This window comes from Lemur catta, chromosome 20 (genome assembly GCF_020740605.2).
Source record: "Lemur catta isolate mLemCat1 chromosome 20, mLemCat1.pri, whole genome shotgun sequence".
In the NCBI taxonomy this organism is placed as follows: Eukaryota; Metazoa; Chordata; class Mammalia; order Primates; family Lemuridae; genus Lemur; species Lemur catta.
In genome coordinates, this window is record NC_059147.1 from 22,144,265 (window position 1) to 22,164,224 (window position 19,960).

The 19,960-nt window shown below is 38.6% G+C and overlaps 1 protein-coding gene across 1 annotated transcript in view; it reads right to left on the minus strand.

The window, feature by feature from the left end:
- Positions 1-19,960, minus strand: part of SNTB2 (syntrophin beta 2) — a 79,764-nt gene that overhangs the window by 24,612 nt on the left and 35,192 nt on the right. The window contains exons 2-4 of the mRNA XM_045533389.1: positions 14,449-14,662; positions 7,844-8,054; positions 343-485 (exon numbers count right to left, since the gene is read on the minus strand). Of these exons, the coding sequence (XP_045389345.1) occupies positions 343-485; positions 7,844-8,054; positions 14,449-14,662 (568 nt within the window). The remainder of the gene's footprint in view (positions 1-342; positions 486-7,843; positions 8,055-14,448; positions 14,663-19,960) is intronic.

Consider the following 19,960-nt stretch of genomic DNA (forward strand, 5'->3'; position numbering starts at 1 on the left):
CACTCAGTCAAAAGGCTGCAGTGGTTTTCTAGTCACTGTCAACAAAATAAAGAAAAAAACCCTATTATCTTCATGACTAAGCAAGCCTTGAAAAGGAGCAGTTATAGAAAGTTGCTTTAACAACTTAGAAAGTGCACACAAAAATACCAGTGACAGAAACAGTTTATTCTGAGCCAGGAGCTGCAAAATGATCAATAAGGTTGTTAAAGAAAAGTTTTTGTCTACATCAACTATATATTAGCTATTTAAATGCTACTTAAGGCACTAATACAATTCACTTTAAAACTCTTTAGTTAGATTTAGAGTAGGATAAATATTTTACTTTTTTGTCTTTAGTCTTACCTTGTAGCAACAAGAGGGTAGCTATGACACGGTGATGCCCAGGCATCTCTTGTCCACGGCATACAATCATAGAGCAGCAAGTCCTTCTCAGTCACAGCCATGAGGACAGGTCTCCATTGCTGTCTTCCACCATCTAGTTTTGCCTGTTACAATAGTAAAATCAGAAATCAGAGCTAACTATAATGATATGTCTTTATATAATAAAAAGTTCCTTTAGTGATGGCCTAACATGGTGGGTGTCCATTCTGTCTCCCCATCCTAACAGACTTAGCCTACAAGAGACATCCTACCAGCTTCCTTCCCACTGGTAAAGATTCTCCACTAGATGTGAGGTAGTGTGTGTATTTGAAAAAGCTCTCCCCCAGTGAGTTAAAGATATTATTTAGCCATACAGTATAGTTTTTTTTTTCCCTATTCCACAATAACTGAATGTCATCAATTTTTTTTTTTTTGGAGACATTCTCACTCTGTTGCCCTAGGTGGGAGCCACCACCATGCCCAGCCTGAATATCACCAATTCTAATTAAGTATATAACAATGTGTTCAAAATAATGGTAGTTTCAGTATGCTAATGTGCAAGTAACATCTTCTAAGTACAAAACAGAAACTCCTACTACCTACTCCTATTAGTAGGATAGAAAATCCTACAGAATAAGTCTGTATGATCTAAACATAAATGTTTTTCAAATGTTTTTGATCAAGACCTATAAGAAATATGTTTTATACTGTAACCCAATACACATATACATAGATAACTGAATAATATGCTTTCCAAAACAGCACAACTCTACATTTTGTGCAATGTAGTCTGATAATTTTTATTTTACTTTTTTTAAATCCCAATCATGGCTGGGCATGGTGTAATCCCAGAACTTTGGGAGGCTGAGGCGGGAGGATCACTTGAGGCCAGGAGTTCCAGACTAGCCTGGGCAACATATCGAGACCCTGTCTCTGCAAAAATAGAAAATTAGCTGGGCATGGTGGCACTCCCTTGTAGTCCTAGCTACTGGGGAGGCTGAGGCAGGAAGATCGCTTGAGCCCAAGAGTTTGAGGCTGCAGTAAGCTATAATCACACAACTGCACTCCAGCCTAGGTGACAGACCAAGACCCTGTTTCAAACAATAAACAAATAAAAATGTTGATCATGATTCACTATATTGTGTTTTACAAAACACTGATATAATGTCAAAGAGTTTCTCATTATATTTTAAAAAGTTTGTTTCCGCTTCAAATGTACCATTGCATTTACTTGTATAAAGTTCAGTTATCTCTGAAAAGGTTTAAAAATGCAGGAAAACAACCACTATTTATCCATACTGTCAAGGATCCAAGGCCAAAAAGTAAAAGACTACATTCAAGAAAATCCCTATCATCATCAAAACTTTTGCTGTCCTCAGATGAGACCTTTCCGCAAGGACTGTTTAACAACACTATTTTTAACAGTGATCCTTTAGCTCACTGTCACTGACAGCTTCAAGAAGAATTCAATTTGATCAAACATTTGCCTCTTAAAGAGTTGTCTTCAGAGCCACTTTTCATCGTTTTTTCCTTAATGACTTCTGAAGTTAATTTGGACATGGCAGAACATCTTCCATCTATAATCTGAAAGAATTCTAGCCAGCAAAGGGACCAGTGTTCTACCATGTGCTAAAGGTGACAAAAAACATAACCTAACTCTGAGAATTCAAACAGAGTACTGCAGAAATAATTACACATTTCTTACCAGTGAACTCCAATTTTCTAACACTCTATATATTAGTCTACAGGTAACTCTGCAATGTCAGCTCTAAAGAGGTTTTAACCTTAGTTCTTATATTTTTGGATCATAGATATACCCCCAAAAGGAATTCTAGTTTATATTCACTAGTAAGTCTTTGTCCTCAAGATTATTATGGACAATATTTCAATAGAGAAAATACTATAAAATCTATCTGCCCAAGGGGTTAAAATGACAAAATGATTTTCAAAAATAATTTTTTTCCCCTAAGTCACAGGAGAGATTAAAAAAAAATGATATATTGATTTTGCTTAACAGGGTTGTTACTAGAATTCAAAAACAAAAGGACACCATGCCTGGCTAATTTTTTCTATTTTTGGTAGAGATGGGGTCTCACTCTTGCTCAGGCTGGTCTCTCAGGCACTCCTCCTGCCTCAGCCTCCCAGAGTGTTAGGGTTACAGGTGCGAGCCACTCTGCCTGGCCATAATTAACAATTTTTTAAAGTGCTTATTCTTTAGCTCTTTTAACTCCTTAGTTTTTAGAGAACATCTTTTCCTTCTTCTAGTTACTAATGGAGAAAAATGAACCCTCAATTTTAGTCGTTCTGTTCGCCTATCTACCTTAATTTTGAAGGATACTGTTTGTTTTCACTGGAGTCAAACTGCTGCCTGCTATATATAGTATGTGTTTTCGGTTGTGGTATCAGCACAAGCAGCCTTGGGGCTCCACTACTGAGTTTTTGGCTGGAGAAAAAAGGAATACTAATTTTAGGGTTTTAGTTTGCTTGTGTTTCAACACCCACACATATATACACCTGGCCAAACAACAGCCTTCTCCAAATTTTATTTCCTAATAAATAGAGTTAGATAGCACTAAAGATGAAAAAACACTAGTAGTTACTATTCATTTCCTAAATCCCTTAATCCTGTAAATCTTTTTGACAGGTGATATACTTTATTTTATTCTTATAGTAGAAATCGGAAAGCAAAAACTAAGTAAATCTTCATCTTTGGTGCATGGGTGGAGAAAAAAAGAAAAAAAAAGCTAAATAAATCATTCCACTAATCCTGAGTTAGTATATATGTTCCTAATTTGAGTCTTTATACAATTCGGGAGTTATCAGGGACAAAGTAGGAACTGTTAAAACAAAGCTTTTCTGTGGCTGTCTTGGCTTTTCTCATTAATATCCAAATGCATCTAAAAACTGGTTTCATAGGTAATACATGTCCTCCATTTGGTCGACTCAAAGAAAACTTCCTTTTATGAATATAACCAGGCCTGGTGAGGTGGCTCATGCCTTTAATCCCAGCACTTTGGGAGGCTGGGGCAGGCAAATCATGTGAGACCAGAAGTTTGACACTAGTCTGGACAACATAGCAAGACTCTGTCTCTAAAAAAAATTAGCCAGTGCACGTGTTGCCTTTAGTAAAAAAAAAAAGAAGAAAAAAATTATCCAGACATGTAGTCCTGGATATAGGCAGATTACTTGAGCCCAGGAATTCGAGGGAATTCGAGGTTATAGTGAGCTATGATCGGGCCACTGCACTCCAGTCTGGGTGAGAGAGCAAGACCCCGTGTCTTAAAAAAAAAAAAAAAAAGGAAAAATTTAGAAAAGGATAGAGGACCCACATAGATATTTCTCAAAAGACATCAGATATACACACACAAAAAATACCCAATATCTCTAATCATCAGAGAATGCAAATGAAAATGACAATGAGATATCACCTCACACCTGTTAGATTGGCTATTATCAAAAAGATGAAAGATAGTAAGTGGTGTGGAGAAAAGGGAACTGTTCCACACTGTTGGTGGGAATGTAAATTATTACAGTCATTTGGGAAAACTGTATAGAGGTCTTCAAAAAAACTAAAAAAAGAACTACCATATGATCCAGCAACCCCACTTCTGGGTATATATCCAAAGCAACTGAAATCAGTTGTCTACACTTCCATGTTCACTGTAGCATTAGTCACAATAGCCAAGATATGGAAACAACCAATGTGCCCGTCAATGGACAAGTGGATTAAAAAAATGTGACACATATGTACACAATGCAATACTATTCTCAGCCTTTAAAAAGCAGGAAATTCTGCCATTTGTGACAACATGGATGGACCTAGAGGACATTATGATAAGTAAAATAAATCAGGCACAGAAAAACAAATACTATATGATCTCACGTACATGTGGAATCTAAAAAAGTTGAACTTACAGAACTAGAGAATAGAATGATGGTTCCCAGAGGCTGGGGGTGGGGAGTAGATAGGGAAAGGGGAGATGTCAGTCAAAGGGGTACAGGCCCCAAGTGCAGGGGCTCATGCCTGTAGTCCTAGCACTTTGGGAGGCTCAGGTGGGAGGATCACGTGAGCCCAGGAGTTTGAGATTGCAGTGAGCCGTGATGATGCCACTGCACTCTAGATCAGGCAACAAAGTCAGACTTTGTTTCTAAGAAAAAAGGGGAGGGAGGTACAAAGCTCACTTCTGGTGATCTATTACATAGCAATAGCATGGGGACTATAGTTAATAAAACATACTGTGTGTATATATATATATTTTTTTTAATATACTTTTTTTTTTTTTTTTTTTTTTGAGACAGAGTCTTGCTCTGTTGCCCAGCTAGAGTGCCGTAGCGCCAGCCTAGCTCACAGCAACCTCAAACTCCTGGGCTTAAGCGATCCTTCTGCCTCAGCCTCCCGAGTAGCTGAGACTACAGGCATGTACTATCATGCCCGGGTGATTTTTTTCTATATATATGTTCTTAGTTGTCCAGATAATTTCTTTCTATTTTCAGTAGAGACAGGGTCTCACTCTTACTCAGGCTGGTCTCGAACTCCTGACCTCGAGCTATCCTCCCGGCCTTGGCCTCCCAGAGTGCTAGGATTATAGGCGTGAGCCACCATGCCTGGCCTGTACTGTATATTTTAAAACAGCTAAAAGAAAGGATTTTAAATTTTCTTATCACAAAGAAATAATAAATATTTGAGGTGATGGATATGTTAATTAGCCCAATTTGATAATTCCACGATGTATACATGTATCAAAACATCACAGGAGAGGGGGCGGGGCAAGAGGGCCAAACAGAAACCTCCAATGATTTATCCCTCCACATGAACACCAAATTCAACAACTGTCCACAGAAGCATGCACCTTCAGAAGAACCAAAAATCAGGTGAGTGATCATACTACCTGGTTTTAACACTGTATCATGGAAAGAGATGCTGAAGAGGGCAGAAAAGACAGACAATCTTGCATTGCCTGTGCCACCCCTTCCCCATCCCCTGGCACACAAATGGCCAACAGGTGTATGAAAAAGTGTTCCACATCATTAGTTATCAGAGAAATGCAAAGCAAAACTACAGTGAGCTATCATCTCACCCCTGTTAAAATGACTTTTATCAAAAAGGCAATAATGAATGTTGGTGAGGATGTGGAGAAAGGGGAACCTTCGTACACTGTTGGTGGGAATGTAAATTAGTGCAACCACTATGGAGAACAGTATGGAGGTTTCTCAAAAAAACTAAAAATAGAACTCCTGTATGACTCAGCAATCCCACTGCTGGGTCTATATCCAAAGGTGGAGAATTCAGTATATCAAAAGATATCTGCTCTCCAATGTTTATTACAGTACTATTCACAATAGCCAAGATTTGGAATCAACCTAAGTGTCCAGATGAATGGACAAAGAAATTGTGGTATATACACACAATGGAATATTATATAGCCACAAAAAGAATGAAATCCTGCCATTTGCAACAACATGGATGGAACTGAAGAATATTACGTTAAGTGAAATAAGCCAAGCACTGAAAGACAGATCTCGCATGTTCTTATATGTGGGAGCTGAACATTAAAAACAACTGATCTCATGGAGATGGAGAATAGAATGATGGTTACCAGAGGCTGAGAAGGGTAGCAGGGAAGGGATGATAAAGTGGGGGTGGTTAATGGTGCAAAAATATAGTTAGGTAGATAGAATGAACAATATTTGATAGCACAACAAAGTAACTAATCAACAATAAGTTAGGATACACTTAAAAATAACTAAAAGAGTAGAATTGGAATGTTCCTAACACAAAGAAATGATAAATGCGTGAGGTGATGGACACCCCAATTACACTGATTTGAGTAATTTACATTGTACGCCTACATCAAAACATCACATGTCCCCTGGAAAGATATACAACTATTATATAGCCATAATTAAAAATTAAAAAAAAATAAAAAAAACCCAAAAACATCACAAAGATCACATTGTACCCCATAAATATATACGTCAATTAAAAAAACTATAAACATGGAATTTTTAAAAGAATATAATCAATTAGAGGGTAAAATATTAGTCACACAAAAAAGTCAGTATCAACAAAGAGGTAGAAGTTCCTGTGTATAGAACAGATTTTTTATCAGTTACCAATCTATCTAAACCAATACATTACCTATCAGTTTACCAAATATCTGTAATATAGATATTCCCTGTTTTAAGCAAACTCAATTTATGAAAATGTGAGGTAATAAAAAAGATAAATTAAGGAGAGATCATTTAAAGTTAAATGAATGATCCTTCCTTAAGTTATATGCTCCCAGTGATTATCTTTTCTAAGTGCAATTGAAACTGTTCTGCTTATATGCAAGCTTTTCAGGAACTGCACCTCTTGCCAAAAGGAATGTTTACTTACATTAAACAGATTACATGATCCAAATTTTTCTTGATCATTTTCATACTCACAGAATTAACCAATCTTATAGGAGGAAAAGGCTTTGGCATTTACCAAGTTCAATATTTGTTAGATACAGAAACTCATTATTAACACCTTTGAGAAATGGTATCCAGTCTCATCTGAAGATCTTATTTTGAGAGTGATACTAGATTTGGGTAACCCAAGAAACTACTTCAAAAAGTAAAAATCAACAGTATTTTAGAAACAGTAGTTGAATTAGTTCAGTGGTACTATTTTTAAGGTGGTTGAACCATTTCCACTTAATATTATTTGCCAACCCTGAGCTTGTATTCTTGGACAATATTTTATAGTTAGTGACTTATTTGTTTGCTTTTTATATGTGGACAAAGAAAAAAATTACTGAGCATCTCCTATACACAACACACTAGGCTAAGTTCTCTGGAGGCAATAAGGATTTGGAAAAAATGTGCTCTTGTCTTCCAAGAGCTCCCAATTGAGTGGTGGAAACACATGTAAACGTGGTCTATAAAAGGTAGATTGTGGCCGGGCGCGGTGGCTCACGCCACTATAGCCTGCTGTCCATGAAAACTCTGCCAACAGACTAGAACAAGGGTTGGGAAACTGTGACCCCCCGGGCCAAATCTAGTCCATCACTGTTTATTTGTTTTTGTAAATAAAATTTTGCTGAAACACACACCCATTCATTTTCATATCGTCTATGACTGTTTTCTTGCTACAACAGCACAGTTAAGTGGTTGTAATGCTATCTGTCCCTTTACAGAAAAAGTTTGCTGACCTTAGTCTAAAATCAGGAAAACTACCCTCTGTCACTAAGGGTAGAGATGGTAGTGAGAAACTCTTTTTAGTTCTATTGTGATGGTGATTATCATGATAGTCCATTCTTCCCAGTGGAGGTGATAATTAGCAACAAAGAGCTAAAAGGTAGAAAGGGAAGAGAACAAAAGACTGACAAACAAAAGCTCTATAAGCTAGATATCCAGGACTTAACAGTGTGATAAATATTATAGACATATGAAATGGGGGAGCCATCCTGGCTCTGAACGGGGACCAGGTGAGCCCTGGCCATGTCTCCCAGCCTACCTGTTCTGCCAGCCAGGCAATATGCTTGACCTCTTTGCTGCCTCCAGCTGTACTGGTTGCACCAAGCATGGCATTGAGTTCAGCCAACACCTGTGGGAGGAGAGCCATTATGTTGGTGTGGATAGCTACGAACCAGGAGTGTGCTGTGGCTGTGTCCTTGCAGCGTAGAATCAACGTGTTCCTGCTATCAGGAGAATGTAGCTCTATCAATCTGCGTGGAAAAAGAAAAAAAAGAAGTGAGCTAGGTCAGAAGTCATCAAACCTGCCAGGGTTTAACATACATTACTGCAAATCTATTTTAATTTTGCATTTCTCAAATAAAGATACTTTCTCTTAATTCCCTAGAGTCTAATTCTAGAGAAAACCACATATGGAAAGATAATCGTCAGAAAGACTAACTGCTGGATCTGTTGTTTCGGCATGTTAATGTAATGAGCTAAAATGAGGGAACATATTGTATAGTATACAGTAGAACACTTCACTCTGCTTTAATTTCCATGTCAAAGAAATGAAAAGCATGCTTGCTGAACCTCATAGGCACGTTGTGAAGAAGGAACTGATATTCTTTTAAATACTTAGGAAATTCTGGTACAAGGTAGTGTCAGGTTAAAATAAAAACCTATTGCTGCTGGGCGCGGTGGCTCACGCCTGTAATCCTAGCACTCTGGGAGGCTGAGGCAGGAGGATCGTTTGAGCTCAGGAATTCGAGACCAGCCTGAGCAAGAGCGAGACCCTGTCTGTACTAAAAATAGAAAGGAATTAGTGAAACAACTAAAAGTAGAAAAAAAATTAGCCAGGCAAGGTGGCACATGCCTGTAGTCCCAGCTACTCGGGAAGCTGAGGCAGTAGGCTTGCTTGAGACCAGGAGTTTGAGGTTGTTGTGAGCTGGGCTGACGCCATGGGCAACAGAGCAAGACTCTGTCTCAAAAAAAAAAAAAAAAAAAAAGAAGGATAAGAGAGGAGCGACTCCAACAAAGACTACGACAAATTTTGGAAGCTGGCAAGCAGAGAGAGGAATTAAATGACTTAGTAGATTTAAGGAACGCTAAATCTCAGCCAACCCATGTTGCAGAATCTCTAAGAGCCTGGAGAATTGGTGGCACCAGTTACCTCTGGAAGTGGGAGTAAAGCACGCAGCTAAAATAAAGGCTGGATGAGTCTGTTTCAGCATTCCCTCACACCCAGTGGCCAGTGACTGCCCCACCCTCATCCTAGCAAAAGATTCAGCTCTACCCGCATCCCCGCAAATTGGGTGGGGGAGGCAATGATGTGTCCTCAGTTCAGACTGATCATTTTCTAGAGGGACTGTTTATTTCCACCTGGTTGCTTTGGCACGGTAACCAGCATAACATCCTTTAAACACATGCTAAAAGTTCAGTCACAAAACCATGACAAGAAATTTCCTTCACTCCTCCTACTGACCTACTTAGCACTAAAGACAGGAATCAATTCATCCTTTTTTAGACACAAAACATTCACCTTCTAAAATCTTTTACACCTCATACAGTTCCTAGGACAATCTCTCAAACGTATCTCCTTTGACGGTCTAAATTCTGGAAACCCTGATGTCAGAGATCTTAGTTATTGATAACTGAAAGAATGGAAAATAAATGTTATAATAAAATAAAACCAAGCCTGATTAAACACAAGTAGATGCCAGGACCACTGGCTGAAAAAAGATGAAAATAGACAGTAAGTTATTTCCCAGTGACAGCTCACCAATTTTTTAAGAAAAGAAAAATTTTGCGGTGTTTCTTAAAAAGGGATTGTGAAATAGAAAATTAAATTAGAAGAAATAGAAAAGAAGCTCCAAAATAGGATCAATGAGTCTAGGATCCAGAACAGTCAGCCTTTGAAGCAGCAGCCCCTAAAGCTGATAAAGGGGACAAAGTAATTCCTAAAATCTACTGCTATTTTAAAAGACAAATTCCAATGAAAACTCTGGGAATAAAAATATAGAGGCAGTCTGCCAGTAATTGGGCCTACAGGAGAGAGGAGACAGCTATAATGTGTAAAGTTTTGGCCTCTAGTCAAACCACTGAGGATTTCCTGAGAAATGCAATTAACACTTTGATCAGATGAATCAAATCAATGTTTAGGTACACAAAAGCCTACGTCTAGCCTACTTTATTTCTTCTGTTTAGTAAAGTCTTTGATATAATTTATGTGTTCAATTTAGTAATAATCATGTAACTTTATGCCATAAAGCCAAAATTTACCTTTTACATGGAAAATAGCCAATGTAAAGATGACCGAGACATTGTGAACCAAAGAACAGATTTATATTTCCAAAAAGCAGCGTTTAGAAGAACCTTGTTCTTGCTAAACTTCACACTGCCCACAATGCTGTTTGCTTAGGAAAGGGCTCATGTTCTCTCCCTGGACTTCATCATTATTTATTTAGCTTTCACTTTCCAGAATGAAACGCTTACAATTATCAGACACACCTAGTGAGGTCTTGAAAACTCAAAGTAGGGGAAAGGAGTAAACTTCCTCTTCCCCCTCACTTACTCATCCTGATAGCACTTTTTCTCAGCTCTATATAGTGGAACCAAATCAAAGTAGTCAGCAGAAAAAAGGATGTTTCCTTCTAATATCAAATAAGTTTTTTGGTTTATATAGTGAAGCCTTTACATAAAAATGAAGGATGAACCACGAAGAGATTGCACACCCACTAGAAAGCTTAATATTAAAAAGACTGATAACCACTAATTCTGGTGAGGATGTGGAGCAATGGGAACTCTCATACATTTTTGGTGGAAATGTAAAATGGCACAACCACTTTGGAAGAAAGTCTGGCCAATTTCTTTTAAAACTAAAGATACGCCTACCCTTTGACCCAGCAATTCCACTCCTATGAATTTACCCAGGAGAAATGAAAATGTATGCTCACAAAAAGACTTGTACAAAAATATTCACAGCTTTATTAATACTAACTACAAACCAGAAATTGTTCAGGTGATCTGTAGGAAAATGGATAAACAAATTGACATTTCCTTTGACAGAGCTCAGATAAATTTAAGGACCAATAAGCTTCAAGTGATTTTATAGATATTATTTATCCTTGAAGTACATCTAAAGTATATAGTTGAGGAGGAATTATTATGTCTATTTTACAGACAGAGAAAACAAGAGGACAGAGAGGTTAAGGAACATATCTTAAAGTCACAAGAACACTAACCTACAATAACTTGAGAACTTACTATGCCAGTTTTACAACCATTTTCTCATTTAATCCTCCTATAATCTTCATATAATAGAGGGGAAATATGAAGCTTATGAAAAAACAAATAGCTTGGCCAAAATTACAAAGCCCATCTTCCTAAATTCTATCTTCTCTCATAACTGAGGTCCAATTAGTCAATGGTTCTGTACATTTTTTCTGCCAAGACACATAGATGTTCACATTCCCATGGGTATAACCAAAGTTATGCACAATTTTTGCCAACTATTTATAATTCTACTCCTTTTCTTTTTCTCTAAAAAGCACACTGGAATGCAAGTAAAAGTGATATAATCATAGGAATAATCTTGATTCTCTTCCAATTTATATTTTACAAAAAGCAAATCATTTGCAAACTTTGGTATTTCAGCTAAAATGACAAACAATTTACTTCACAGTATTAAGACTGAGAATCTCACCACTACCCTGGATCTTCTAAGACCTTTCCTTGTATAGCATGCCATGGTCAAGAAGGCCGATCATCTTACTTCAAAGGAAGGTGTAATACTACAACTCTTGCAGCCCCCAACTGCCCTCCGTGTGATTCTGAAGACCTATTTCAAATCTGACCATCATGAAATGTCTTTAAAATATAAACATGCCAAAGAGAATGAAACTTCCAAGTTTTAATGAAAACCAAGGGTACTAGGCTCTAAAAGATGCCTTAGCGGATGATACAGTAGCACAACTTTTAGCAAGACAAGCCAAGTCTATCACTTCCTTCCTTCCTTCTTTCCCTCACTCCAGAGTTCTATAGACACTTTATAATGCTTTGCCTTTAATGCTTTTCCATCACTCCAGAGTTCTATAGACACTTTATAATGCTTTGCCTTTTCCCCAATACCTGCCTACATCAGCAACACTATAGGAATCTATTCTCAGCAATGATTATAATGAAATCTACTTTCTACACTTTCCTTAGCCTGACAGCTAGTTGACTAAATTAGTTGCAATTTGTTCTTCTTTATCACATTGTTTTTCTATTCTATTTACTTCTCTATGGTTCCTATTTTTTTTTTTTTTTTGAGACAGAGTCTTGCTCTGTTGCCTGGGCTAGACTGCTGTGGCGTCAGGCTAGCTCACAGCAACCTCAAACTCCTGGGCTCAAATAATCCTTCTGCCTCAGTCTCCCGTGTAGCTGGGACTATAGGCATGTGCCACCATGCCCGGCTAATTTTTTCTATATAGTTTTAGTTGTCCAGCTAATACCTTTCTATTTTTAGTAGAGACGGGGTCTCACTCTTGCTCAGGCTGATCTTGAACTCCTGACCTTGAGCGATCCTCCTGCCTCGGCCTCCCAGAGTGCTAGGATTACAGGTGTGAGCCACCACGCCTGGCCTATGGTTCCTACTTTTTAAGCCCATGCTTAACAAACCAAAGGGTCTAACTCTCTATAAATGTATCCCATTTGAAGAAAAAAAAAATTAAATATGTATTCAAGAGGCAGAGGTGATTATTTGCCTTACACATTAAATTCTTACTTTATGAAAAAAAATACAAAATTTCTTTTAAATATCAAGCTGTGTTGCACTTAGATGATTCAACTTGCACACAACCTTTCAGGAATAAACCTATATGTAACAAAGTAATTTCTATAATGTTTTGAACTTTTATAAGAAAATCAACAAAAACAATACCAATATATCAGAATATAATTTTTAAAATGTGTATACATAGTAGTTAAGACTTTTCTAAGCTACTATTTCTTGAGAACCTACTATATGTGCTTGGCTCTGTGCAAGGGCCTTCATATGTATTACCTCATTTAATTTGCAGGGTGAGCTGAGTACTATTATCCTCTCCGCCCCACTCGCCCTTTATTTATTTATTTATTTTTTTAACAAACAGGATCCTACTCCGTCATCCAGGCTGGAATACAGTGGCATCATCATAGCTTACTGCAGCCTCAAACTCCTGGACTCATGTGATCCTACCACCTCAGCCTTCCAAGTAGCTGGGACTACAGGGCCGCTCCACCACGACTGGCTAATTTCAAAATTTTTGTAGAGACAGGGTCTTACTATGTTGCCCAGGCTAGTCTTGAACTCCTGGGCTCAAGTGGTCCTCCTGCTTCAGTCTCTCAAAGTGCTGGGATTACACGCATGAGCCACTGCACCTGGCCCTTATTACCCCTTTTTTATAGATTAGAATATGGCAGTTTATGGAGGTAAAGGGACTTGCTCATAACCTTACTTTGAGGAAGTGACCTAGTTGGGATTCAAACCAAAGTCTATCTGATCATAGAGCTCAGCTCTTTCCAGCACACCAGAAGCTTTAATGTCCCCATGGCCTTAAAAGCCCAAGAAGGTCATTCAGTTTCTTGCTGTCTTCTATGTTCCACCGCATCCTGATTAGGCACTTGGCTGTTCATTCAGATCAGAGGAGACCATAACAGTGAAAGCACATTATTAAAAGTCTGTCCTTAACTATGTCTCTGGACAAGTTTTTTCATCTTCCCCCTGCAATCTCTAACTTAACACTACGTCTACCAACTGCCACTTCATGGAGTTAATGAAGACAAAGTCATAGAACACAAATGGCTACAGAACTAAGAGGGACATTAGAAATTATGCTTAACTTTCTGATTTTATAGAAAAGTAAACTGAGGTCAAGAAAGCTAACTTGCTAGAGTCACACTGCTAGCTGATGCAGCCAGATCTGTAGCTCTCTGATTCTTTATACTACCCATAGTATAAGAAATTTGCTTCTAAGGACACATTTTAAAAATTTTGTTAAGTTTTTTTTTTTTCAATTATAAAGTAATACATATTCATAGTGAGAAAAGTAATAATAGCACTACAGAAAGATATAAAAGGAAGAGTAGAAGCCCCCTCTCTTTCCTTCTACCTTCTAATCCTATTTCACTCCCTAGGGGTAATTCCATGAACAGTTTCTTGTGTGTCTGTCCAAAATTTTTCCATACACATACACATAAAATAATTTAAGGCCGGGCACAGTGGCTCACACCTGTAATCCCAGCACTTTGGGAGGCCAAGGCAGGACTGCGTAAGCTCAGGAGTTGTAGACCAGCCTGAGCAACACAGCAAGACCCTATCATTAAAAAATATAAAAATTAGCAGGGCATGGTTGCACACGCCTGTAGTCCCAGCTACTTGGGAGGCTAAGGCTTGAGGTTGAAGTAAGCTATGATGACGTCACTGCACTCTAGCCTGGGCAACAGACAGAGACCCTGTCTCTAAGTAAGTAAGTAATTAACTAAATAAATAAATAAAATATGGAACTCCAAAAATGAATCTCCCATCTCAGATTAATACTTAATATTTTCCTCTGTATAATTTAGTCAACAGAGCCACGTAATAATGCAACATGTCCTTAAGTTTGTTAAGCTGTAGGTATGATGTTCTTGCTAGGTACAGCTCACCTGTTTTCCAGATCCGGCATGCTTAGGTTTCTAGCAGCAAAGCACATTTTGAGAGGGATGACCTTCCTGTCCTTGGTGCTGTTCTGGTGTTTTGGAGAACCAGAGTCCTCACTCCCACTAAAGCTTGGTGACTGGGGAGCTGCACCTTCCCATGGCAGATCTGATACTAATGATGGCTTCTTGATATATGGTGTTACTTCTCGGATGAACTTGACTATGAACAAAAATCAAAGACAAAGAGGTTAGTATTTTTGCTTTCCATGGATGAATGACAACAAATATTCACATACATGACTTTATTTTTCCTTCCCTAAATTACAGCATTAGAGAAGAGTTAAAATTTATCAGAATTAAAGTTATTTTCTCATAAGTTATTGAACAAGATCTGCTGAAATTAAGCATAATACTAGAAAATATAATTCCAATGCTAGCATTTAGATATAGTTTATGTAAGTTTGCATATACATGTGTGTGCTTTCTATGCAGTTATAATTTGTGTATTTCTGGGTGGGGAGGATAAAAGCTAGCTGCCTCAGGTCACCAAAGAGGTTTTTCACCCTAGAAAAATCAGCAGGGGTGCAGCCAGTATATCTCTTGAATAGCTGACTCAGGTATTTCAATACATACTTCAGCTTTGTGCTTTCAAGAGAAGATTAGATCACAAGAACTTTGGCAGAAATTCCTAAGGTTTCCAGTCACTGCCAATGGCAGAGACATGCTTTTTGGACATTTAAGGTAGTGCACCAACTACTGGGCTACCAACAGGGGGAAATTAAAGACATTCTAAATGACTACTCTCGAATATTATAGTAGTTAGAAAAGAACCTCTAATTCTCTACTCAGAAGTTCATTCAATCACACAGTGGCATCACTGAGCTGATTACTATACACATCCTAAAACAAAAACAGACATACACGTACAATTTATGGATTGCCTTATTAAAAGAGCAGTGAGTTTCGTGTGAGTTGACAGCAATGCAGCCCATACCCCCATCTAATTAGCCATCCCTAATGGCTGAAGAACTATGAATAGACATCTGTTTCTGATCTACCTGAGATTTGAGAAGGGTGGAAAGTTAACAGTCTTCTGTTTAGTTCTATTTTAAGACCTCCCAGTTGTCACAGGGCCTTAACCTGGACACCTGGATGGATAAGCAGAGCCTTTACAAGCCCACATGGCTTTTAGTTCAACTCAGAACCCATGATATAGTTCAGAATTATTTCATTTTTCCTGATAGGGGAAGATAATCCTCAAAATATTTAATTAAACACTGATGTTTATAAACTGTTTTGGGTGTTTAGATACTAAAACTAATTTTCTATCTTCTATTTACATATCACTCTTACTGAACATTAAGGGGGCTTTCTCCCATCCTTTGTCCTTTTTAGAGTGACAGAAACATATATATGTACTACACACACACCTGGAAAGATGTCTGGAAGAAGCTTCATCACAATATCAATAGTGCTTATATATACGTGTAGGGCTGCATTTGATTTTTTTCTTTGTGTAGTTCTGTATGATTTGAAAATTTTATAAGTCCGTAGCATTTATTTAAAAAACTTATTTAAGAAAACTTATAAAGCTTGTCAGACTTTAAATATGGAACCAATGTAAACTGAAATCTTGTTGAGCCTTCAAAACTATAATGCACCGGATGGGATCCAAGATCCAACTGATCCTTACTTGAATTCCAAGCTCTAATGAATAAAGTTATTGGAGATCCATGTTTGGGGCATTAGACAGCATCTGATTTTAAACTGAATGCTACTTATGTGGCTTTTAAAAGCTTATCTCAAAGCTACTTCATAGTGCAGACATAGCATATGGCTATAAACACACATTATTTGGATAAACTGATCACCTTCCCTTATGTCACCCTCTCATATAATCATTATTTTCCTTTTTATGTCTTTTATCTTTTTCTTACCCCAGCTGGTGATCTTTACACTATGAATTTAAGTGAAACTAAGTTGGTCACACAACATGAGGAAAATGGTGCGATTATTTCCCCTGCTTTTGCAAGCAAGTTTGTTTCTCGGTTATCCTCAGGGTGGAAGATCTGGCTTTGTGTTTTGCATGGTGATGAGTTATGCTGACATCACTGTTAAAGTATTCTCCCAAGAGGTTTCTCCTTAACATCTTCCCAAGTCCCTCCCCCAAATTAGGAACCCGACAGATGGCCACCAAAAACATTGGGGAGGAATTGCTTTCCTTTCAGTAAAAAGCCTTTTACATTCTTAACTTGCAGGTGTCCTGGCCATTTGGGGTTTGAGCAGACTGCAGTCTACGGTTTGACGATGTGACCCTTGAATGTGTTCAGAGTGACTCTGATTTCACTTTCTCTTTTCAGTCTAAAGTAATGTAGTACATTAACTAATTTATTGAGCTCCTACTATATGCCAGGAGGTGTTTTAGGAACTTAGAATAATATACCGGTAAACAAAATGTGCAAAAAACAATAATGTAATTAATGTTAATGATATTCTAGAGAAGTAAAAACTTATATTCACATAAAAGCCTATACATGAATGTTTTTTAGCAGCTCTACTCATAAGTGCCCAAACTGGAAACAACCAAAATCTCCCTCAATGGTGAATGGATATACTGTAGTAGAGCTATAGAATAGAATACTACTCAGCAATACAAAAGAATGAACTATTGATACACTCAGCAACTTAGATGAATCTCAAAGGCATTATGCTGAGTGAGAGAAGTCAGTCTCAAAAAGTTACATACTATGTGATCCCATTATTGAAAAGAGAAAACTATATGATGAACAAATCTGGTTTCCAGGGGTTAGGGGTGAGGAAGAATGTCATCATAAAGGGACAGAATGACGGAGTTTTTTGAAGCTGTCCTATATCCTGATTGTGGTGATAGTAATTTATATAGTATGTACAAAGATGTTAAGTGTCATGGAAAAAGGAAACACAGTAAGGGAAGGAAGATCAGAACTGCTGTGAGGGCCAGGCGAGTGGCTCACGCCTGTAATCCTAGCACTCTGGGAGGCTGAGGTGGGACGATCCCTTGAGCTCAGGAGTTTGAGACCAGCCTGAGCAAGAGCAAGACCCTGTCTCTACTAACAATAGAAAAGATTAGCCAGGTATGGTGGCACATGCCCGTAGTCCCAGCTTCTTGGGAGGCTGAGGCAGGAGGATTGCTTGAGCCCAGGAGTTTGAGGTTGCTGTGAGCTAGGCTGACATCACGGCACTCTCGCCTGGGCAAGAAAGAAAGACTATCTCAAAAACAAAACAAAACAAAACAAAACAACACAAAAACCCAAAGAAACTGCTGTGAGGGGAGGCCAGTTTGCAATTTTAAATACAGTGGTTAGGATAAGCCTAAACAAGAAGATGTCTGACCAAAGATTTTAGGAGATGGGGGAGTTAGTCATACAAATATCTGGAAGAAGCATTCCAGCCAGAGAGAGACTGTGTCATAGTAGTAAGGAAAGCTAGAGTAACTGGAGCAGAGCAAGTGAGGGGGACAGAGTAGAAAATGGGATCACAGAGGTAATGGGGGTGGGAGGCAGACCAGGTAGGGCCTTTTAGGTCATCAAAAAAACTTTGGCTTTTAGTTTGAAACAGGAAGCCACTGGGAGGTTTTGAGCAGCAAAGTGACTATGGTGAAAACAGAGAGAAAGTGGGCCAGGGAAGAAGCAGGAAGACCAGTTGGCAGGTTATCAGGTGACAGGTGGTGGGAATTGGACCAGGTGTTAAAAGTGGAGGTGGTGAGAAGTGGTCATACTCTATGTCTCTATTGACTGTAGATCTACAGATTTGATGGGGGGGGGGGCGGTGTGAAAAAAAGAGAAGAGTCAAGGATGGTTTCAACATTTTGCCCTGAACAACTGGAAAGATACTGACAGGTTTAGGAGGAAAGATCAGGAATTTGAGACACACATTATTAAGATAATCAAGTCTAGCAGGCAGCTAGATACATGAGGCTACATACAATTCAGGAAATGGGTCTGGGCTAGAAACACACATTTGGGAACTAATAGCATATGGTTGGTATTTAAAATCATGAAATTGGATAAGTCAGAGTCCCAGCATGAAATGATGGCATGGCATTTAACAAAGGGACAATTTATGAAGGAATGGGAAGAGCGCAGGGAAACCACATGGGAAAATACAGTGTCCCAGGACTATTAACTAAGTGGCTGTTTCCACACCTGGCCCTAAGGGACTAGGAGAGAAAGTGGTTACCAGACCCAGAAGAATAGAGTCCCTGCAGAGACTGACTTGAGAGTCAAATCAGGCAGACTGAGGTGAACATGCAGATCGGGAGCCAAGGGATAAATACTCCAACCTCACCCCTCTTTTCCCTCCAATGTCCTGTTGGGACTCCACACTGGCCAAACTCAACAAAAACCAAAGGCCAAGGAAGCTTGTTGAGGTAGTCCATGCAGGTCACCTCCTGGGACAGAGAGCAGGTAGAGAAGTGGAGCTAGAAGGGCAAATGGAAGACTTCTAGCGCAATCAAGGAAGTGAGTGAAGATGAAGAAGAGGACACTCCACTATTAAAGGGCTGGGGAGGAGAGAAGGTAGGTAGCAGGAGAGCCACGAGATGTAAGTACTCCGTAGAAATACCGGCCTAAAATAGTACCAAGTTTACCCAAACTAAAAAAGCCCTGCCTTGACCTGACAAATCCTGACTTGGCTCCTCCCTCCTTTTGCCATTCCTTGAAGAAAAGAAAAAAGCATTTATGCTTGCTATTTCTATTTTCTCCTTTCGCTCCTTAATATCTTCTGAATAAAATTGCATTCTAAAGAGTCATCAATATTTTCTTACTCACCCCAGTCCAAAGGCCCTTTCTCAATTCTTGACTATTCCAATATCTATGACAATGCACTTTATCAACTGTTTTTTATTCCTCCTTTCTGGCCATTTATATTTTAGTGCCTTTTTTCTCCTCCTATACCTATAATGTAGGTGTGTTCCCCAGGGCTCTGATTTGAGCACTTCTCACTTTATCTGCACGTCTTTGACAACTTTTAATGCCAGATCTCTAGATCTAACACAGATCTCTAAAACAAATATCTGTTGTTGGCCCCAATTCCTTGGGTGCTATCCTATCCTTCAAATTTAATATATCCAAAAATGAACTAATCTCCATTATCCTTAATCCCCTTCTCTTATACTCACTGTTTGAGTTATAAGGATTAACATCAGCATCTTTTTAACCACCCAGTATCTAAGCCGGTATTGAAGGTTGCCTGGGTATTTATTCTCATGCTCCATCAAGGTTTGGGAACCACGTCTCTAAATCTTTGCAGACTACTAACTGTCCCTAGCCCCCACATCCAATCAGGTGCCAAACCACTGCATCCCACCTCTGAAACTGTTCTCTAATCTACCCACTCCCCTCAACTCCCACTGCCAGCATGCCTCTGGCTACCCAGATCATTGTAATGGCCTCTTTTTTTTTCTTTTTGTAACTGTGGTAAAATATACACAATATAAAGCTTACTATTTTAATCATTTTTTACATGGACAGTTCAGTGG